Source organism: Siphateles boraxobius, unplaced genomic scaffold (genome assembly GCF_051911475.1).
Source record: "Siphateles boraxobius isolate OS27281-9 unplaced genomic scaffold, OSU_SipBor_1 53, whole genome shotgun sequence".
In the NCBI taxonomy this organism is placed as follows: Eukaryota; Metazoa; Chordata; class Actinopteri; order Cypriniformes; family Leuciscidae; genus Siphateles; species Siphateles boraxobius.
Genome location: NW_027509175.1, coordinates 8,347,891 through 8,367,738, shown reverse-complemented (window position 1 = coordinate 8,367,738; position 19,848 = coordinate 8,347,891). Strand labels below are relative to the sequence as shown.

The 19,848-nt window shown below is 43.6% G+C and overlaps 1 protein-coding gene across 1 annotated transcript; it reads right to left on the bottom strand.

The window, feature by feature from the left end:
* Positions 1–6,089: 6,089 nt before the first annotated feature.
* Positions 6,090–19,731, bottom strand: fbxl18 (F-box and leucine-rich repeat protein 18). The gene is made up of 5 exons (XM_077205316.1): positions 19,236–19,731; positions 18,519–18,716; positions 15,826–17,402; positions 6,764–6,982; positions 6,090–6,547 (listed from the first exon to the last, which is right to left on the bottom strand). The coding sequence occupies exons 1-5, from the start codon at positions 19,254–19,256 to the stop codon at positions 6,391–6,393; spliced, it is 2,172 nt and encodes a 723-aa protein (XP_077061431.1). The 5' UTR covers positions 19,257–19,731; the 3' UTR covers positions 6,090–6,390.
* Between the last annotated feature and the right edge of the window lie 117 nt (positions 19,732–19,848).

Sequence of the window (19,848 nt, the reverse complement as noted above, 5' to 3'; positions counted from 1 at the left end):
TTGTAACACGGAGTTGGCTTTGCAGCCTTGGCTAAATGTAATTTACATGAGACTAGATAATGATCTGAGATGTCGTCGCTCTGCTGCAGAATTTCAACAGCATCAACATTGATTCCATGTGATAATATTAGATCTAGAGTATGATTACGACAATGAGTAGGTCCTGACACGTGTTGTCTAACTCCAATAGAGTTAAGGATGTCTTTAAATGCCAATCCCATTGCATCTTTCCCATTATCTACATGTATATTAAAATCACCAACAATTAGGACTTTATCTGCAGTCAATACTAATTCTGATAGAAAGTCAGCAAATTCTTTGATAAAATCTGTATGGTGCCCTGGTGGCCTGTATACAGTTGCCAGCAGAATTCTCAAACTTGATTTATCGTTTACATTATATATTTTTACATTAAGCACCAACACTTCAAAAGAAGTATATTTAAAACTAGATTGTTTAGTGGTTTTGAAAATATTACTATAAATTACAGCAACACCTACCCCTTTGCCTTTCAGGCGAGGTTCATGTTTATAACAGTAATCATGGGGGGTGGACTCATTTAAAGTAATGTAATCGTCTGGTTTTAGCTAGGTTTCTGTCATACACAGCACATCTAGGTTATAATCTGAAATCATATCATTAACTATGAGCGCTTTTGAAGTAAGGGATCGAATATTCAGCAACCCAAGCTTTATCGTTTGCTCATCTGTATTATATCTATTTTTTATTTGTTGAATATCAATTACATTTTTAACCTTAGATCGGTTTGGACGTTTTTTGGATTTCCAAATTCGGGGAACAGGCACAGTCTCTATACGATGATATCTAGGTGAAAGAGGCTCTATGTGATGGGATTTATCTGACCTTGGTGACCCAAGGCCGCTAGCAGACGGTCGGTTTAGCCAGTTTGTCTGCTTCCTGACCTGAGCCCCAGATCGTCATGTTTTCTCTCTAAGACTATGAGCCAAATTACTAGAGAGAAGAGTGGCACCATCCCAGGAGGGATGAATACCATCTCTTTTCAACAGGTCAGGTTTGCCCCAAAAACTTTTCCAATTGTCTATGAATTCTATATTATTTTGCGGACACCACTTAGACAGCCAGCCATTTAGTGATGACAATCTGCTAACTATCTCATCACTCCTTCGAACAGGAAGGGGGCCAGAGCAAATTACAGTGCCTGACATCGTACTTGCGAGTTCAAACACCTCTTTAATATTAATTTTGGTGATCTCCGACTGGCGGAGTCGAACATCATTAGTGCAGACGTGAATAACAATCTTAGAGAATTTACGATTAGCATTAGCCAGCACTTTTAAATTTGCTTTGATGTCAGGCGCTCTGGCTCTCGGCAAACATGTGACTGTTGGCTGTTGTCCCTATTTTCACGTTCCGTGTAATAGAATCGCCAATTACCAGGGCACAATCAACAGAATTCTCAGTGGGTGTTTCACTGAGTGGGGCAAATCGATTTGTTTGCTGTAATCGGAACGGAAGAGTGGTTTTTTGTACCGTGACTAGAGCGATCCCTCACTGTCACCCATCTGCCTGGCTGCACAGGCAATAATTCAGCCGGAACCGAATCATGTAAAGAGTTCACTATGCTAGGCGCATCCAAAATAGAATCTAAAGCTCTAGCACACTTACTATCCTCAATTAAAATTTGGATGCGTGTTTCTAATTCTGAAATCTTCTCCGTCAGCCTGACTGTTTCCTTGCATTTATCACATATAAACCCTATATTGCCGACGGGGAAGGCTATGTTAAACATGTAACATGAAGGGCAGGTGACAATAACAGGACAAGACATTACTCACCGTGTTTGTTGACTGATTCTTACTCACCTGGGCTTAGTTCATAATTTAAAAATAAACAGGACATAAACATTTTTGATCTGGTTAATGATATTTGGGACAACAATGCACTAAAAGTTGCACATACTTGTATACTTGCATGTGAGAAGTATGCCAGTTTTCAGTGAAATAAAGGGAAGGTGTGTGAATAACAAGAGGCTGCAGAGGGTTATATTACTACAAACACTTCAATCATAATTGAAGATGATCCAAGTTGATCATTCTAGTTCATCTACTGCATTTAGTATAAAAGCATAGATATTACTGATGTCAGGCATATAAGAAGCAATCAGAGGGGGTGAAAAGGAAATTTTGGGACTGTTTCTTTGTTGTTTTACTGAATGGTGCATTATCCTTGTGTAATAGTAAAGTGTAAATATATAAATTGATTTTTGATTACTGCCAACACTGGAAATTGGACAATGACAAGTTGTTGCAGGTTCATCCATTATATTTATTGGTGTACAAAAAAAGCAAATACATAGTTATTATTATTGTTATATATTACAGCATTTCTTTAAAATATTTCCATATCAGATGGTCTCACAATACCCATCAAAACCTAATACAAGCATGATGTTAGAATAGAAAAGGGAGGGAAAGATAAAATAGTCTGGTATTTAAATGTGACTAAACAAAGTTTGTTGTCCATGATGAGAGAATAGATGTGTGTAGATTGCACTGCCCTTCAACCCTCAGGGGCCTTAGCAATGGCCCCCGGAAGAGCAAACAAATATACATTTCAAATGGGTGTAACTCAAAGTCTGGTTAGTGTATCAAAGAGAAAATCGGCAGGACAAATGCTTATGCTAAGTTTGCTAAATAATGTTGGGCACAGTTTTCAGACATATATGAAAAGCTGGCATAAAGGTTTTTTAACAGTGCTCACAGTACAATATACAATTTCAGCTTGTCCCTCATATATTTCATAAAGGTTTGTACAATGAACATATTTAGATATCCAGTTGTCCATTAAATATATTATTTATTTAACATTTATTGTTTCATTGCTAAACGTTTTAAACTACATTACCCACATATCTCTGTCATTCTATCAATGGAACAGGAAACATGGTGCTGTAGTTCATTGAAATGTGCAGAAATGCTTAGGGTTAGGGTTGGGATCTCGGTAAAGGAGTAATTTCTCACAACATAGAGACATTTTATAGTTAACTTAATGTATAACTAACGTAATAATAACACCAAAACATACTTTGTAATATGAAGCGCGCCATTTTATATGGGTTAAAAGATAGTCCAATCACAGCAAGTTCTGCGACAAAGTCACAGCCAATGACAACCCAGCTGAACAGATGCGTCACACTTACTTGCCCATTTATGGTAAATGATGACAGTTCTCTTCTGGTTCCGGTTGCAGGGATAGATTTTAATAGGCTTGTTTGAGATGGGCCTTACCTCGCCTGAAATGTAGTCGAGAGTATGCGGCTGCAGTGAGAGGAGGAGTGAAGAAAGCGCAGGCAAGCCGGACAGTTCTCTCTTCTCGCAGTGGATCCTACACCCGCAAGGTCAATGATGGATATCGCGGGATTCACGGGATTCACGCTCGTGCACAGTGTTGCTAATAAACTGGATGTAATTTAAGTTCTGTTGCTTTTATATAAAAATAAATATAATGAACAAGACACCCAAAGTACTTGTTATTTAATTCCATTCCAAATAAGTGTTTATCAATAATTTTTTCTTTAATATAGACATAGGCTATGTGTTTTTTTTATATATAATAAAATGACATTGCATAACCCATAGAGATCGTACTGTCCGAGAGTTTGGGAACTCACACATAACATATAAACATAAAACATGATATCCGAGTTTTAAAATCAAACATTTTAAAAGAGAACAATACATCAAGGTTGTTTAAACCAAGCAAGTCGTTTCCCATCATGCTTTTGATCAGTGCAGTCGGTGGAGAGCAACTGCGCTCGCGCGACTGCAGAATCCGACACGTGTGCCTTGCGCTCGCGAGAGCTTTTTGACACACGTCAGCATGACATCAGCGCATGGTGGAGCGCACTCGGACACATTTCTAACCGGCATGCATTACGCGCTGATCACTGTTGATCGGTTCTGCGCAGATTTTGCTCATCTCAAACAAGCCTATTGCTGCCACGGGTTTCCCATTGAAAGCAATGGAGTTCCTAATGCGTCATAGAGTGACGCCAAGGGGCGCCTTCGTCATCTGCTGTGTGACGCCTCAGGCGCTTGAAAATGCTTCAGTTGTTGACGCCTTGGGAGTGAGAAAAGTTTGTAATATATATTGTATATGCAGATTCCTCTATTTTACAGAGCCTTGATTAAGTGTACCATCTCTGCTTTTTATAACAAATGTAAAGTCTCTTACTCATCATTGCACTCTTTATGATTTAGTGGGTTGGACATCAGTGACTACACAAAGAAAACAGCATTGGTATATCTTTATCTATAAAGTTATACATAGTAAACATACATCCAACCTCTTTAACCTTCTTTGTTTTAGCTCTGTAGTTGCGCTGTAGTTGAAAACTGGGGAAAACTGCTTTTGCCTATCATGCACCTTGAAAATTGAATAATTAGCATACACATTTGAATACACTTATATCTACTGATGAATTTAAGGTAATCATAAAGAATGTGGTGAAGGAGACATGTGATTGTTTTATGTAAAATTGTTCTGTGTTAAATTACATGTTGTATATGTTGTATTTTAATTGCTAGCTTGCATGGCTGCTGCCTTGAACAGTTCTCTCTTGTAAAAGAGATAATTTGATACAGTGGGACTTTAGGTGAGGTAAGTAAAGTAAAAAAAAAAAAAAATCCCAGTTTCAAAGACAAGGTTTAATCTAGTTTCAGACTAAAATGCATGTTTGAGCGGTTTTAACTGAAAGCAAATTGCACTGAAATGTCAGTGCCATTGTTTTGTCTCAAGATGCAGATCAATATTTTTTTTCTAAGGCACGTTTATAAAAGCCACTTAAATGTCCTAATTTAACTAAGGCCTAATCCTGGCTTAATCTAAGACCTGTATGTCAAAAAAAATAAAAAAAGTTCTGTTTGGCCACTAAAAAGGGGTTGAAGTTCTTAATTTTAGTTTCAAAGTGCACTAAATTTATGCAGACTTAAGAATTTGAAGAATAAGTTTGCCAATTTTCAAACAGATTCATATTGTTACAATGTCAGTTTATGTTATTAAATGTACACTACCGGTCAGTAAGATCTTTAATGTTTTTAAAAGAAGTCTCTTCTGCTCACCTAGGCTACATTTTTTGATAAAAATACCAAACAAACCCAGTAATATTGTGACATATTATGTCAATGTAAAACAGTTTTCTATGTGAATATATATAGTAAAGTGTAATTTATTCCTGTGATCAAAGCTGAATTTTCAGCATCATTGCTCCAATCTTCAGTGTCACATGATCCTTCAGAAATCATTCTAATATGATTATTTGATGTTCAAGAAACATTTATGATTATTATCACAGTTGAAAACAGTTGTGCTGCTTCATATTTTTGAGCAAACCGTGATTAATTTTTTTCAGGATTCTTTGAAAGTTCAAGAGAAAAGCATTTAATTAAAAAAGAAATATTTAGCATTGTTATAAATGTCTTTACTGTCTTTTTTAATCAATTTAATGCGTCCTTTCTGAAGAAAAGTATTAATTTCTTTTAAAACAAAAATCGTATTGACCCCAAACTTTTGAACGGTAGTGTATACTCTCTCTCTCTATTGCATATTATGTTTATTTGTTAGCATCTTGCATCATATGGCACACCTTTGACTGCAACCCCTGAATTTCAGCGGACTGGTGGCATTGGGTAAAAATAATGACTTGCCAGCTGAGCACGGGCATATCACTCATGTTGGATGTCAACTTTCACATTTGCATAAGTCATTCCATTTGAAATCATAATTGGTTGACTTCCAAATTAAAATATTAAACAGACCTATAAAATTATGTTGTTAACCTGTTACAGGTAATCCTATTTTAAGAGATTTTTTAAGAAAATATGTTTAATGACTTTTTCTAAGAAAACCCCTTAGACTTGCTTTTTCCCACAATCAGACTTTCGCAAATGTTATGAGCATAAAAGCCACTGATTCAATGAACTCTTGACACTGACCAGGCACTGATGATATAACATGAAGTAAAAATATCATGTGATTTACCATAAATTGGATGTTTCGATTAAAAAAATGTATAATGTGATGCAAGTTCTCCACAACACTTCAGAAAATGTATTTATCAATGCTTTATTTTTATGGTTTTAAGATGACATTTCAACCTGTTATGGAATTTGTTCATAGCTGCTCTTAATTGGAAAATTATGACCTTATTTAAAGTTGTGATTGTCCTCTTAGCTCAATGATCTCTCAAGTCAAAACAAATGGCTTTCCTGGAATCCTCCAGATTAAAAATATTTTTCTTATCAAAGGAGAGTCCCTACAATGCATCCTTTCTCTCTCACAAAATAGCACGGGTCAAGCATTACCCATTTTAATCCACCACATCTTTTCTGTTTTATTATATTGCTTCAGTCACAGTCGCTGCTTCACAGGCTCTTCAGCGACGCGGCTTTTGAAAAGTGTGATCTCGTCCAGGTGGCAAAGTGGCATTCCTCTGATCACATGGGCCAGGTCCTCGTGCAGTAAAGGGTAAATCACCACACTAAGAGCTGGACGAGAAAATGAAAAACTGCAAGGGGGAAAACAACGAACAGGTTAATATTTGATGTAGACCAGGTTACTTCATGTACAACAATCCAGACAGCAGCATAGTGTCGGCCCAGATCCGGCCCACATCTGGTAAATGTGCACCAGATGCAGGCCAAATCTGGGCCGACACTATGCTGCTGTCTGGAAATTATTCAGGCATTAAGTCTTTATATTAAGAATTCTTAAAAACACTAACCTTTCCAGCAGGGTTTTCTGCAGTGTTTTACATGCCACCAAAGTACCTCCCATGAACATGTGGCACATGATGACATCAGTGCAGCTCTGCATGAAGGCCGTCACAGCGGCGGGCTGGAAGGTCCCATGTCGGGAAACCAGACAAACACGCCGCAGCTGCTGACACTGACTGAGCTCTTCAAAAAATGTGGTGTTCGCATTAAAGTAGGGCTGCTCCAGCCTGCAGTTTTACACATATGGACAGTGAATAAATGCAGAAGTTATAGGGATAAAATATTCTGCTAAAAATTATATTAATAATTGATTAAGTAATCCTAGTTCTCATTCTAGCCAGGGTCCAATTTAAAACTCACCAACGGCAAACGCGGAATGAGTAATAAGCCAGTTAAAGGGGCGGTTTACTGCTTTTTTTCTTTGCATGATTGTGTTTATGGGGTGCAATATAACATGTCTTCGTGTTTTTTTTTAAAGCCTTATTTTTCATAAATTTCAACTTTATTGTAAACCGCTTTCTCCTCTGTCATTTGAACGACCGGTTGACTTCCTGATTCTATGAAACCACTCCCTCAGAAACAGGCAATGGGCTCAGATTGGTTAGTTGGGCCGGTGTGTTGTAATTGGCTAAACTGCGTTGCGCACGTTGTTCGGAAACTTCAGACCCATTACCTTTACGGGCGAAAGTTGCATGAGCTCCAGTCAAATGTAAATAATGGTGTCAATACTGCGTATCAGCTTGAGCCAGAATCAGACCCAGAGAGCGGCAATGAAGAGAGTCAAGCAGAACCTCCCCACGGCTCTTACAAAACGTTTCTGAATGGTACATTTTTGTATTATTATTATTATATTCTACTATTATTATATAAGAATTTCGATACGCTGTTACTTGAAAATGCTACTGCGCTTGTTAGCTTTTGAGATACGGTTTTCTCCTGATTAAATATTTAATACAACTGAATAAATGACTGAGTAATACCGTTTTTTAAAGTTATTGTTTTATCGATATAATGAACAACCGTTTATCTATTCACAAAACTTAGTTTACTCGGTGTATCGTTTTCGTTAGGTGTACATGTGGCAACTGTGTTAAAATGCCAACAGAACATGAAAACATCTGATAACAGCAGCTGAAGTTTGCTGTTGCGATTACATATAATTTTTTGAACTTTATACATGTTTGTCTTATACACACAAAATAACATCGAACTAACTGGCTACTATAAACAAACACCGTTGGCATTGGTTTACATTCTTGATCAAATCGAAAAATTACGTCATAAACTATACATGGAAAATACATTTACAAAATTAGTACATAATTACAAATTCAGGTCATAGACACACGAAATAGCATAACTAAGTGGCTATTAAAGCCAGCGCTGGCATTTGTTTACGTCCTTGATAAAAACGACTCGGTTACTAACGTAACCTCGGTTCCCTGAGAGGAGGGAACGAGTATTGCGTAAGTAGCTTACGCTATGGGAAAACTCCTTTTCTCGAGAATATTGAAGTCTTTATGTAAAACGCATTGCAGCTGCACAGCTGACAGCAATGAACGAAGGCAGCTCGGTCATTGGCTGTGCTGCGGCAACTTGCTCGAACCAATGACGGGGCGACTCTGAATGCGCGACCAATGAGCGCGCTTCGCGCCCGCGCGCGTCAGAGCCCGCCAAGATGGGCGTGGCCAAGAGCTATATATTGGGCGCCCCGTCATGAGAGTTCTTTAGGTTAAAACGACTGAAGCGAACTAACCAAGCACAAGCACGGCAGCTTACGCAATACTCGTTCCCTCCTCTCAGGGAACCGAGGTTACGTTAGTAACCGAGTCGTTCCCTTTCGAGAGGTCTCTCCTATTGCGTAAGTAGCTTACGCTATGGGAACACCATGCAAAACGCCGTGCGTGCTGAACTTCGCCTTATGATAGCCAGAGGCAGGTGCCTGAGCTAAAAAAGCAAAGTTATCATCCAACTAGCCGGCAGAGGCGAGCTTTATATGTGGGAAAGAATACAGAGCGGCTAGAAGGCGCTCAGTGTGACACAAGCACATACATAATCTAGATACGAACTCGTAGTTCAACTAGCATCATGCTGATAGTACATTGGAATGCAGTGTCGGGACCTGTAGGTTGTAGAACCTGATAAATGTGGACGGTGAGGCCCAGCCTGCCGCCGCACAAATATCCTCGATCGGTATCCCGCTCGACCATGCCCAGGAAGAAGCCACACTCCTGGTGGAGTGTGCTTTGACTCCCCAGGGGCATTGAAGTCCCTTAGCTTCATAAGCCAGCGCTATAGCTTCAACTATCCAGTGAGAGATTCTCTGCTTTGAAACGGCGGAACCTTTCGTACGGCCGCCAAAGCATACAAACAGTTGTTCTGTCTGTCTGAATAGGGCAGAACGCTCCAAATACACTCTGAGAGCCCTAACGGGGCAGAGTAGATTAGCGTCGTGTTCGTCTGCTGGGGACGATAGCGCAGTTAGGGAGATAACCTGTGCTCTGAAGGGAGTGGTGAGCACTTTAGGAATATACCCATGTTTCGGTCTAAGGACGACCCTGCAGTCGTTAGGTCCGAATTCTAGGCAGGCAGCGCTTGTCGAAAGCGCGTGCAGGTCGCCCACTCTCTAGACCGAGGCGAGTGCCAGCAAGAGCGCAGTCTTGAGCAAGAGCTGTTTAAGGTGCACGGTTCGGAGTGGTTCGAACGGAGGCCCTTTAAGAGCGTCTAGGACAGTAGCTAGGTCCCAGATCGGCACTGAGGGGGGGCGTGAAGGGTTCATCCTCCTAGCGCCCCTTAGGAAACGAATAATTAGGTCGTTTCTTCCCAATGGACGTTCCATTACAGGGTCGTGTGATGCTGTGATGGCCGCCACATATACTTTGAGCGTGGAGGGGGCGCGGCCCGCCTCCAGAAGCCCTTGTAGAAAAGCGAGTACGTTCGTAATCTCGCATGTTTCAGGGTTCAGGCCCTTGGCATTACACCAGACACTGGACACTTTCCATTTATGGGCATATAAGCGTCTCGTGGAGGGCGCCCGCGCCTCAGCGATGGTTTTTAGTGCTCCGCTCGTGAGGTTCCTGGGAACCCGTTGAGGGGCCATGCATGAAGGGCCCACAGATCGGGGCGGGGATGAAATATCATCCCGTTGGCCTGACTGAGGAGGTCTGGCCTCAGTGGAATCGGCCGTGGTGCAGATTGCATTTGCATCAGATCTGGAAACCATGTTTGGTTCTTCCAGAGTGGGGCTATCAGCAGCACTGCGTTTTTCTCCTCTCTGACCCGACTGATGACCTGCGGTAGCATCGCGATCGGGGGAAAGGCATATAAGGGACGGCTCGGCCAGCTCTGGGCGAGCGCATCCATGCTTTTCGTGAAGAAAAGAGGGCAGTGCGCGTTCTCCTTGGAGGCGAAGAGGTCGATCTCCGCTTTGCCAAAGGTTTTCCATAACCAGTGAATCGTCAGCGGGTTGAGAGCCCATTCTCCTGGGAGAATTTTGTCTCTGGATAGCATGTCCGCCCCCTGGTTCAGGGCACCTGGCACATGCGCTGCTCTCAGCGAGCGCAAGTTGTGCTGGGACCATAAAATGAGTCTCCTGGCCATTGAATGCATGGAGCTCGACCTGAGTCCACCCTGGCGATTTATGTACGATACTACCGTCATGTTGTCCGTTCGGACCAAGACGTGTTCGTTTCTCAGCTGTGGGAGCAGGGCTCTGAGAGCCAAAGCGACCGCTTTCATTTCCAGACAGTTTATGTGTAGGCGCTTCTCCGGGTTTGACCAAAAGCCGGAGACAGGCCTGCCCTCGTAAAGGGCCCCCCAACCTATTTTGGAGGCATCTGTCGTTATCATCTTTCTCCTTGTGTTCACACCCAGACTCACGCCTGACTGGTACCAGTCGGCGGCTTTCCAGTGCGTCAGGGCTTTTATACAGCCGTGGTTCGCTCTGATTAAAAGGTGGCCCGAACGCCACGCGTGAGTAGGGACGCGGCTCTTGAGCCAGCGTTGGAGAGGGCGCATATGCAACAATCCTAGCTGGAGTACGGCCGATGCTGAGGCCATGAGACCGAGCATCCTCTGAAACCGCTTGACGGGGGCGAGCGCGCCCGCCCTGAATGATGTTGCAAGGCGCCGGATGGTGAGCGCGCGCTCTGATGAGAGACGCGCTGTCATTTGCATCGAGTCTAGAACTATTCCCAGGAAAGAAATCCTCTGGCTGGGAGATAGTATGCTTTTTGCAAAATTGATTCTTAGACCCAGGCATTCTAAATGGCTGATAATCCAAGATCTGTGTGTTATTAACTGACTCTCTGATTGTGCTAGAATCAGCCAATCGTCGAGATAATTCAGTATTCGCACTCCCCTTCGCCTTAGGGGGGAAAGTGCTGCATCCATACATTTCATGAATGTACGGGGAGCCAGGGACAGGCCGAACGGAAGTACTGTGTACTGGTACGACTGTCCCTCGAAAGCGAATCTCAGAAACGGCCTGTGATGAGGCGCTATTGGAATGTGAAAGTAAGCATCTTTCAGATCCACTGAGAGAAACCAATCTCCTGGGCGTACTTGCGCGAGGATATGCTTGGTTGTTAACATTCTGAACGAGCGAATCATTAGTGCTTTGTTCAGGTGTCTGAGATCTAGGATGGGGCGGAGACCGCCATCCTTTTTCGGGACGAGAAAATAGCGGCTGTAAAAACCTGCCTCGCTCAGAGAGGGGGGAACAGTTTCCACAGCGCCCTTTTCTATTAGTTTGCGCACCTCGGTGCGTAGAACATGTGAGCACTCTTTTCTCACTTTCGTCTCGACCACAGTCGTAAAACGTGGTGGTCTGCGAGCGAACTGGAGCGAGTATCCGTGCTTTACTATATTCAATACCCATTTCGGCATATCTGGAATATTTTCCCATGCCGCTGCGTGTACAGATATGGGCTGAATACAGGCTAGGGGCGGGCCGCTGTGACGCAGGGACCCGGCCAGCGAATCGCCTGAGCTCATAGCTCTCAGAGGCGCGGGCGCGCGCTGAGCAGCTGAGTGAATGGGCGCGTGTGTGATTACAGCAGCGCGCGCTGTGTCTGTAAAACTCGCAGCCTGGGCTGGGGTTGTGTTTGACACTGTAAGGACAGTGTTTATAAGTGGGGGTGCATAAACAGTGGTAGGCACACGCGTCACTTTTATAATGTTTCCCGCTTTTACTGGGGATGAATTTATAACTGTGTGAACAGTGCTTGTGTGTAGTGGTGCGTACATGACCGTAGGCACGTGATCTACATTCATGGGGTGCGCAGCTTGAGCTGGGAATGAATTTGGCACTGTCTTGACAGTATCTGGGAATGCACACTTTGTGGACATGTGAACCCTGACACTGACACAGACAGAAAAAGACTCTTTTTGTGTTTTCTGTGCGTCGCCGTAAAAACGGCGTTTGTTTGCAGGTGAGCGAGCTCTGTGACTGGCCCATTGACTGCTGTATGAACATATCCAGCCGCCTGTAAGGGGACTGGGTAATGCTTGAGCTTTTGCAGAGAGAGTGGTCCGGCTTTTGCGAGACACGCACTCTCTCTTTTCATTCTTGTGGCTAGGACGGCTTTCGAGGCTCGGGGTTCAGCACAATCTTGGGCCGAGGACCCCGTCGCTCAGAAGGCGGCTTGCGGTTGTGAGAGCGCGAGCGGCGTCGAGCGTCAGCCTGAGGCGCGGGCTGAGAGGCGGTGGGGGCTGTTCTAGCCCGCTGCGGCTGCGGCGGCCTCTGTCTGCTCTGCGATGAGCTGGAGCGCTTGGGCAGGAAATGCCGCATAGCTTGTGAAGCATTCTGGGCCTCAGTGAAGCGTTCGGCGAAACCCTTAACCGCCGGTCCAAACAGCCCGCTGGTGGAGATAGGCGCGTCGAGAAATGGCGCCTTATCCGCGTCCTTCATCTCAGTCAGAGTCAACCACAGATGGCGCTCGAGAACAGTCAAATTAGCCATGGCACGGCCGATAGACTGGGCGGTGGCCTTCGTGGCTCGCAGGGCTATGTCAGTCGCGCTGCGTAGGTCCTTAAAGGCTTCGGGTTCGGGGCCAGACTCGTCCATAGAGCGGAGAAGCTTGGCTTGGAACACTTGAAGTACCGCCATAGAGTGAAACGCTGATGCAGCTTGGCCGGCGGCGGCGTAGGCGCGACCGGCGAGAGCTGAAGTAGTGCGGCAGGGCTTCAAGGGGTGGGAAGCTTTGGCTTTCCATCCAGGTGGTGGAGGGCGGGCAGAGATGATTGGCCACGGCCTCCTCGAGGGGCGGTGTTCCCTCGTAGCCTCTTTCCTTCGCGCCGTCCACAGAGGAGAGCGAGGAAGAAAAAGAAGGCTTTAGGCGCGCAGAGTGGGGGGCTTTCCACGACTTGGTGAGTTCGTCGTGAACTTCCGGGAAGAAGGGAGAAGGCCTTTGCCGAGGGGCCTGCTGGCGCCCCTGCAGAAACCACTCATCCAGTCGGCTCCGGGTTGGTTCTTCGGGAGAAGACCAATCGAGCCCGAGGTCTTCCACGGCCTTAGAGAGAACACGGATAATCTCGCTATCCATGGTGGAGCCCCCGCTCGCGCTAGCTAGCGTCGACGGGGCGGGGTCGAGAGTGGAGCCCGGCCAGTCGTCCGATGCAGCGTCGATTGACAAGCTGTCATCCATTCCCCCGTCGTCCTCGGACGCGCCGAAAGTCACAAGGCCCACCGCTCTGCTAGAGGGGTGTGGGTCCGGCTGGGTGAACTGAACCGGCGGTGGGGAAGGCAAGAGCGGCGGTGAAGCACACGGAGACTGGCTCGGCGTGACGTCACTGAGCTCAGGTTCAGGAAGCCTCTGTGAGCGGCGCTTTTTCTTAGTGCGCGGCTCGAACAGAGGGATGGCGGCGATGGGCTCGCTCACGGCGAAAGCGGCGAGGCGAGCCCGCAGTGCGGAGAGACCCAGGTCGTCACATTCGGGGCATCCGCCCTTGGTCAAAGCAGCTTCTGCGTGGTCCCGGCCCAGGCAGCGAGCGCAGATGATGTGACGATCCCCGTCCGGGAGAAGGTCTCTGCACGACGCGCAGGAAGGCATTTGAAACAACGCCTTGGAAAATTTGCTCTTTTACAAGTGTCGCAGAGCGAACAGATGTAAATACTTGCGTGAGCAGTACGCCGGATGGCTCAGTAGGATCGCGTTAGAAGGCGGCTGAAGGTGCCGACGTCCTCGTAGCAAATCCCGCTGGTATGCTTTTCGACGGCGAAGCTTCAATAATCCGGAGGATCCAGCGAAGAAGGTGTTCGCTGAAGGAGATTAAATCTAAAGAACTCTCATGACGGGGCGCCCAATATATAGCTCTTGGCCACGCCCATCTTGGCGGGCTCTGACGCGCGCGGGCGCGAAGCGCGCTCATTGGTCGCGCATTCAGAGTCGCCCCGTCATTGGTTCGAGCAAGTTGCCGCAGCACAGCCAATGACCGAGCTGCCTTCGTTCATTGCTGTCAGCTGTGCAGCTGCAATGCGTTTTACATAAAGACTTCAATATTCTCGAGAAAAGGAGTTTTCCCATAGCGTAAGCTACTTACGCAATAGGAGAGACCTCTCGAAACATTACGTCTAAAATTATACATTTAATAATGTTAAGTCTTACTTACAGGTTGTGGCCCAACAACTGCTGCCTCAGATTTTAAAGTTGGAACTGCTTCATGTTTTAGTAACAGTTTGTTGTTGAATCTGGCAATGAATTTGTGGAGATTCTGGAAGTCTTGGTAAAATGCGCAGCACAGAGAGCTAAATTACGATTGTAATTTTCTGGAACATAATCAAACATAAATTGTAGCCATTGTTGACGAACTGTAGCGTCCGTAGGAAGCCCGAACACAGAAGACCTGACAGCTGGGTGAAAATAACACACTTTCGACGGCATGGCTACTGCTCTCCATTATAACTCTTCCTCTTTGACAAAGCAGCAGAAATATGGCCATGCCCCCCTTTTTTTGCATATTCCGGAGGGAGGGTTGATGTAAATTTATGGGTTAGTTACGTATAAAACCCGGGAAGTATCTCGTTGTAGTCCCATTCGAGTCGTTTTTGTAGGCATCAAACTTCCTGATTTTTAAAAGACGATATCTCTGCTTACGTTGAACTTTCAGCGCAGCAACTTTGCAGATACTGTTCACGCACCAACAGCAACATTACACACTATTTAAAATGAAAAAAGTGAAATCGCAATAAACCACCCCTTTAAACGATAACATTTTTAGGAATAAAAAAAAAAGCATGTTAACATCTCTTATAAAATAATATTACATTACACACTGTTGGATGTCACTTTTTACTTTAACCTTATTGAGCCATTCTTTTTTCATTCAAACCAAAATAAAATTATGAGACACAAAATCATTTTTGGACGATGTTATTGTGAGAGCGGCCGTTTAGCTAAGAGACTCTCTAAAATATAATGGTGCAAGTGTTATAACCGCAGATTTTTTTTAGGTTGTTCTCATGATCTTTTCAAATTCGACCAAAACATAAATCATTTACCTAAGATAAACATTAGACCTGGCAACTTGGTCAAAATATATTTTAAATAGTAGATGGTAGAAAAAAAAAAACAGACATTCTGGATTCAGACAGCAATAAACCACAGATTCTTGTAAGTGTTTAAATCAGCCTATGTCCCCATGAGAAACAATTAACATCTGAAAAGGGCTTAAGATATCATAGTGTGTCATCATATGAAATGAATTAACCTTCTACTATCACTATTTATTTAATCATTTTTAAATGTATGCACCATTTATCTTAATACTTAGTATAGATCAAAACATTATTCAAAATTTTGTATGATTAATGAGCCAGTTTCATCTAACTGCACAGTTTGCCCCAAATACACTTATTGTAAGGAAATAATACAAAATACAATTTAAATATACAGGATCTATAGCAATCCTGTCAGTATGATGCTGCCCCCTACTGGTGAGCTGTATTTGTAATATTTAAAAATTTGAGGCATGGCTGATGAAATGTTATTTTCTTTTTGCTATGACAAGTTTACATTTAGAGTCTTTGCTTAATTTTGAGTATGGAGTGTTTAGTGACGTGTGCGTTCACCTTAAATCCCTGAGTTGTGTGCAGTAGGAAAGAGCCTCCAGCAGGGCCTGCGTGTAATTCATGGTCTTTAATGATCCGAGATTTGCCAGCGATAACGAATGAAGGTCCTTGCACCCCTTAAGCAGCTCGATCAATCCTGTACCCTTCAGGACTCCCGGTAAGTGAGCGAGGGTGAGCTTGCGCAAATTTTTCATCCCTCCTAAAGCAGCTAACTCACTGTCTCTGACATTGTAGGACCAGGGGCATGCGACGGGGTCCTTGCGGATGGCCGGCTCATTCCGTGGCATGGCAGAGGAAAAGCCTGCGCCAATCAGCTCCAGCTCCACTAGATGCGGGCAACCTTGAAGCAGCGGCTGAATGCAGAAGCCTCTGTCCTGCTGCTCTTCGCCCTGACCCTCGATGACCCCTGTTAAGGGACGATATGTGGGCACACCGACACGGCTGCTCTTTTTAAGGCCGAGAAGTAGTGACCTTGGTGTGAGGTCTGAGTTGGAGTCCTGAATGTTCACAGGTGTTGGAGAAGATTGCGCCAAGGCACACACTGGAAGTGCCAGCGAGCACAAGGAGGCAAGACGTCCTATAGCGCCACACAAGTGTCCATCTTTCCCAGTGGGAAAAGCATGGTGGTAGTGCGTGGCGGATAAATTAAGGTGAATAAGATGCGGGCAACATTCAGTAAGTGCTTTGATGCTCTCCGTGTCCATCTCCTCCTCGTTCTTTCCACAGCTCTCGGCAAGAGGTCCTCGGCCACAGCCACGCAGGTTGAGACTCCGTAGGGGTGTGAGGTCACGACCCGCACTAAGGAGCACATGTAGAGGGTTAAACCCTGGAGATGAACAGTGCGAGACATTCAGGTAAATGGGGCACCCATGCGTTAGGACTCGCCCTAGTATCGCACCATCCAGCCATGTGCGTGGAAGCTGGAGAGCGCTAACGCTATTTCCCACTGTTGACGCCATGCTCTCCATTAGCGCCATCATTGCAACCGGCCTTGGCGGTGCGTGTCCTGGCACAGAGAGTACCAGTCCTGTAAGACCCTCAGGCACTCTCATACTGAAAACAGCCAAGTAGAGCGCCAACAGAGTACGATTGACTTCACCAGGTGCGAGGCGTGCGGAGAACCAGCGCAGGTTCTGATAGTGCGGGACGCTGCTCTGGCCCACCATCAGCTGCGCACACCCGCCTGCTTCCCTCCAGCCCTCGCTGGCCTCCAGATAGAGGTGAAGGCGTCGTAGGGCACTGCAGCATGGCACCACCCCATAAGAGGGAGTCAACAATGTCTGCTTGAGCTCCTGCAGGCGTGCCAAAGCTGACTTACCCTCTGCACTCAGCTGCTGGAGGTCAAACCCCGGCCCCACATCTAATGCCAGCGAGCACAGAGAACGAAGAGAGGTCAGCAGATGCGAAAGCCGGATTGACGTCAAACGGCAGCCTGAAAGGTCCAGGCTGACTAGACCTTTACAGCGGGTGACCTGATCCACCGTAGAGCCGGCCAACCAGTAGCAGCCACTGAGGTTTAAAGTCTGGATGTCACCGGAGAGTTTCTTCAAGAGTTGCTTCACAGCATCGTCATTTGTCTGTAAATAAGAAGCAATTCAAAGGTAAGATTCTCAGACATTTCATTCTTAAACATTTGGTTTTCTGTTTTTCTGTATTTAGTTGCAAATTCTGCTTGTCAACTTCTTAAAACGTGTTAGATAGGTGAAATTATCATAGATGCCATAGACATAGATGGCTAACATAGATTTTTGTTGAAATTGCAAAAGTTGAATAATAGTTGAATAATACTTGTTGAATAATAGTCTTGGTAGCCTATGAATGGGATGAAATTGACATCATTTTCCAAGAAAAGGTGCTTATGAACTAATGGAGTCTTGAACTTTCCTGTATAATTATTGCAAATTATAATTATTCCTGTAATTGCAATTTTTCTTTGTAAACTGTTTTTCCCCTATGCACATTTGATGAAAACAAAATTAAAATTATATGTGAAAAATGTATTTTAAGAATTAATATTTTAACAGTTTTAAAATAAATAAACATTAAATAATAAATAAAATAAATGTACATTTAATGTCACCATGAAACAGAAATTGTGATCATCTTTTCATCCCTATTGTTATTTTATCAGTAAAAGTGACTTATAAAATGAGAAAAATGGAAGGCTGGACTTGATTTTGTCCATCAGGAATTGAGTGGATCGTTGTCATTTGTTAATTGCTGCAGTCTCATGTGAGTGAAGGGTTGCTGGAGGAAAGAGATTATTGTCCCGACCTCACGCCTGCTCACACATCATCAGAGAAAACAAGATATGTTTTAGCGAGGGGAGGGGAAGTTAATGTCTTGGATTAAAAATTATAATGGCTCAAAATTTGTCTTAATAAATAATTACGTGCATTCTGTAAAAATAATACAATTACAGTTACCAAAAAAATCATTTTATTAATTTTATTTTGTGTGTGTTGGGTCAGTGAATATGGCAGGAGAATAAATCTGAACCCTCATCAGGCATCACAACACTATAATACACAATTGACAAGATGGCTAATTGTTGAACAGTTTTTTTAACATTAAATAGAATAGAGTATAATGGTATTGGAAAAATATGCCCCTTATATCTGCCCTAATTAAACCAGTGTGTTTGTCAGAAATAGCCTAAAGCTCATGAGAGAAAGTGTGTTTTTTAGGCTTACCGTATATTCTTTATGCAGGTGTACATGGGCTCTCAAGCTCTTGTCCAGACAGAGAGTTTGAAGTTTCCGGCACACTTGACTCACATTGAGCATCAGGTCATGACTAGGAATGAATCGCAGGATATTCAGTATAATCTCATCTGAGAAGTCTGAGATGGTGACGGAAGCTTGGGAAATGTTATCTAGGCAGCACAGAGCCTGGAGAGCAGCAAGAAGAAAGTGTCATTAAACATAGCACTAGTTTGACCTGAGTTTGTTTTGTTTTTAACAGGGTTTGTTTATTGTTTACTAAATGTGACATTAAAGTCCTTCATGCTCAGTTTCGGAATATCTCCAATGATAATAAACAATACAACTGTGGTGACTACTGTCAAAACAAATGTCAGAAATAACAGAAAGCTTTCCTAACACATTCTTTTTACGCTGGTATGAATTTGCGGTATTTAAATCTATATTACGGTAGTACAAACGTCGGTAATATAGTATGACAGAAACTATGGTAATCATGGTGACATTTTGCAAGGGGCTATTTGAGAGATCTGCATGCTTATCTGTCCCGTAAGAAACATGTATCTTGGTGTCCCACATAATTAAAATATATATACATATATTTTAATCGTTTCAAAACATTACTGTTGTATAAATAACTTCATCTTTACATACAACAAAATGTAGAAGCTAACTATCACTATTAGCATGAATGATCAGATAACTTACCGTTTCAATTTGATTATCCATGCCGCTTTAGGAAAATGTGTTTGGACATGTACTTAAATGATATACAAAAACTAATTCTTGCCATCTCAATAAATGTAGAATTCATCCATTAAACAAAAATGTGTTTGGAAGAGTAGGAATTGGCACACACATAGCGGAAACATGATGTAACACACTCGGAACGTTTTGGGAGACGTACATACTTCCGGTACGAAGCAACTATTAAAAAATGTCACCGGGTGTGTTCTAAATTGACGTATTTTCTATTATACTTTTTCCGTATTCAATTTACAATCAAATCTAACAATAATGAGGAAAATGTCAATCAGAGATCTTCGACTCTGCTCCTAGCAAGCCACTGTTTTTGTGTTCCTTCCCATTCTGCTTCAGCGCACCACCCTTTGTATTTTCAAGCGATCCTAAATAGCTTGATTACCTGCTTACAGTGTTTTATTAGGGTTGAAGCTAAACTCCGCAGGACAGTTAGCTCCCTAGGAGCAGGGGTTGAAGACTACAGAATTTAAATTTACTTGTGGGGTCAAGAAAGGAATGGTCTTCCCACAAATGTATACATTTACACACAACCCGAGTTGAATAGAAGTTAAGATTATGA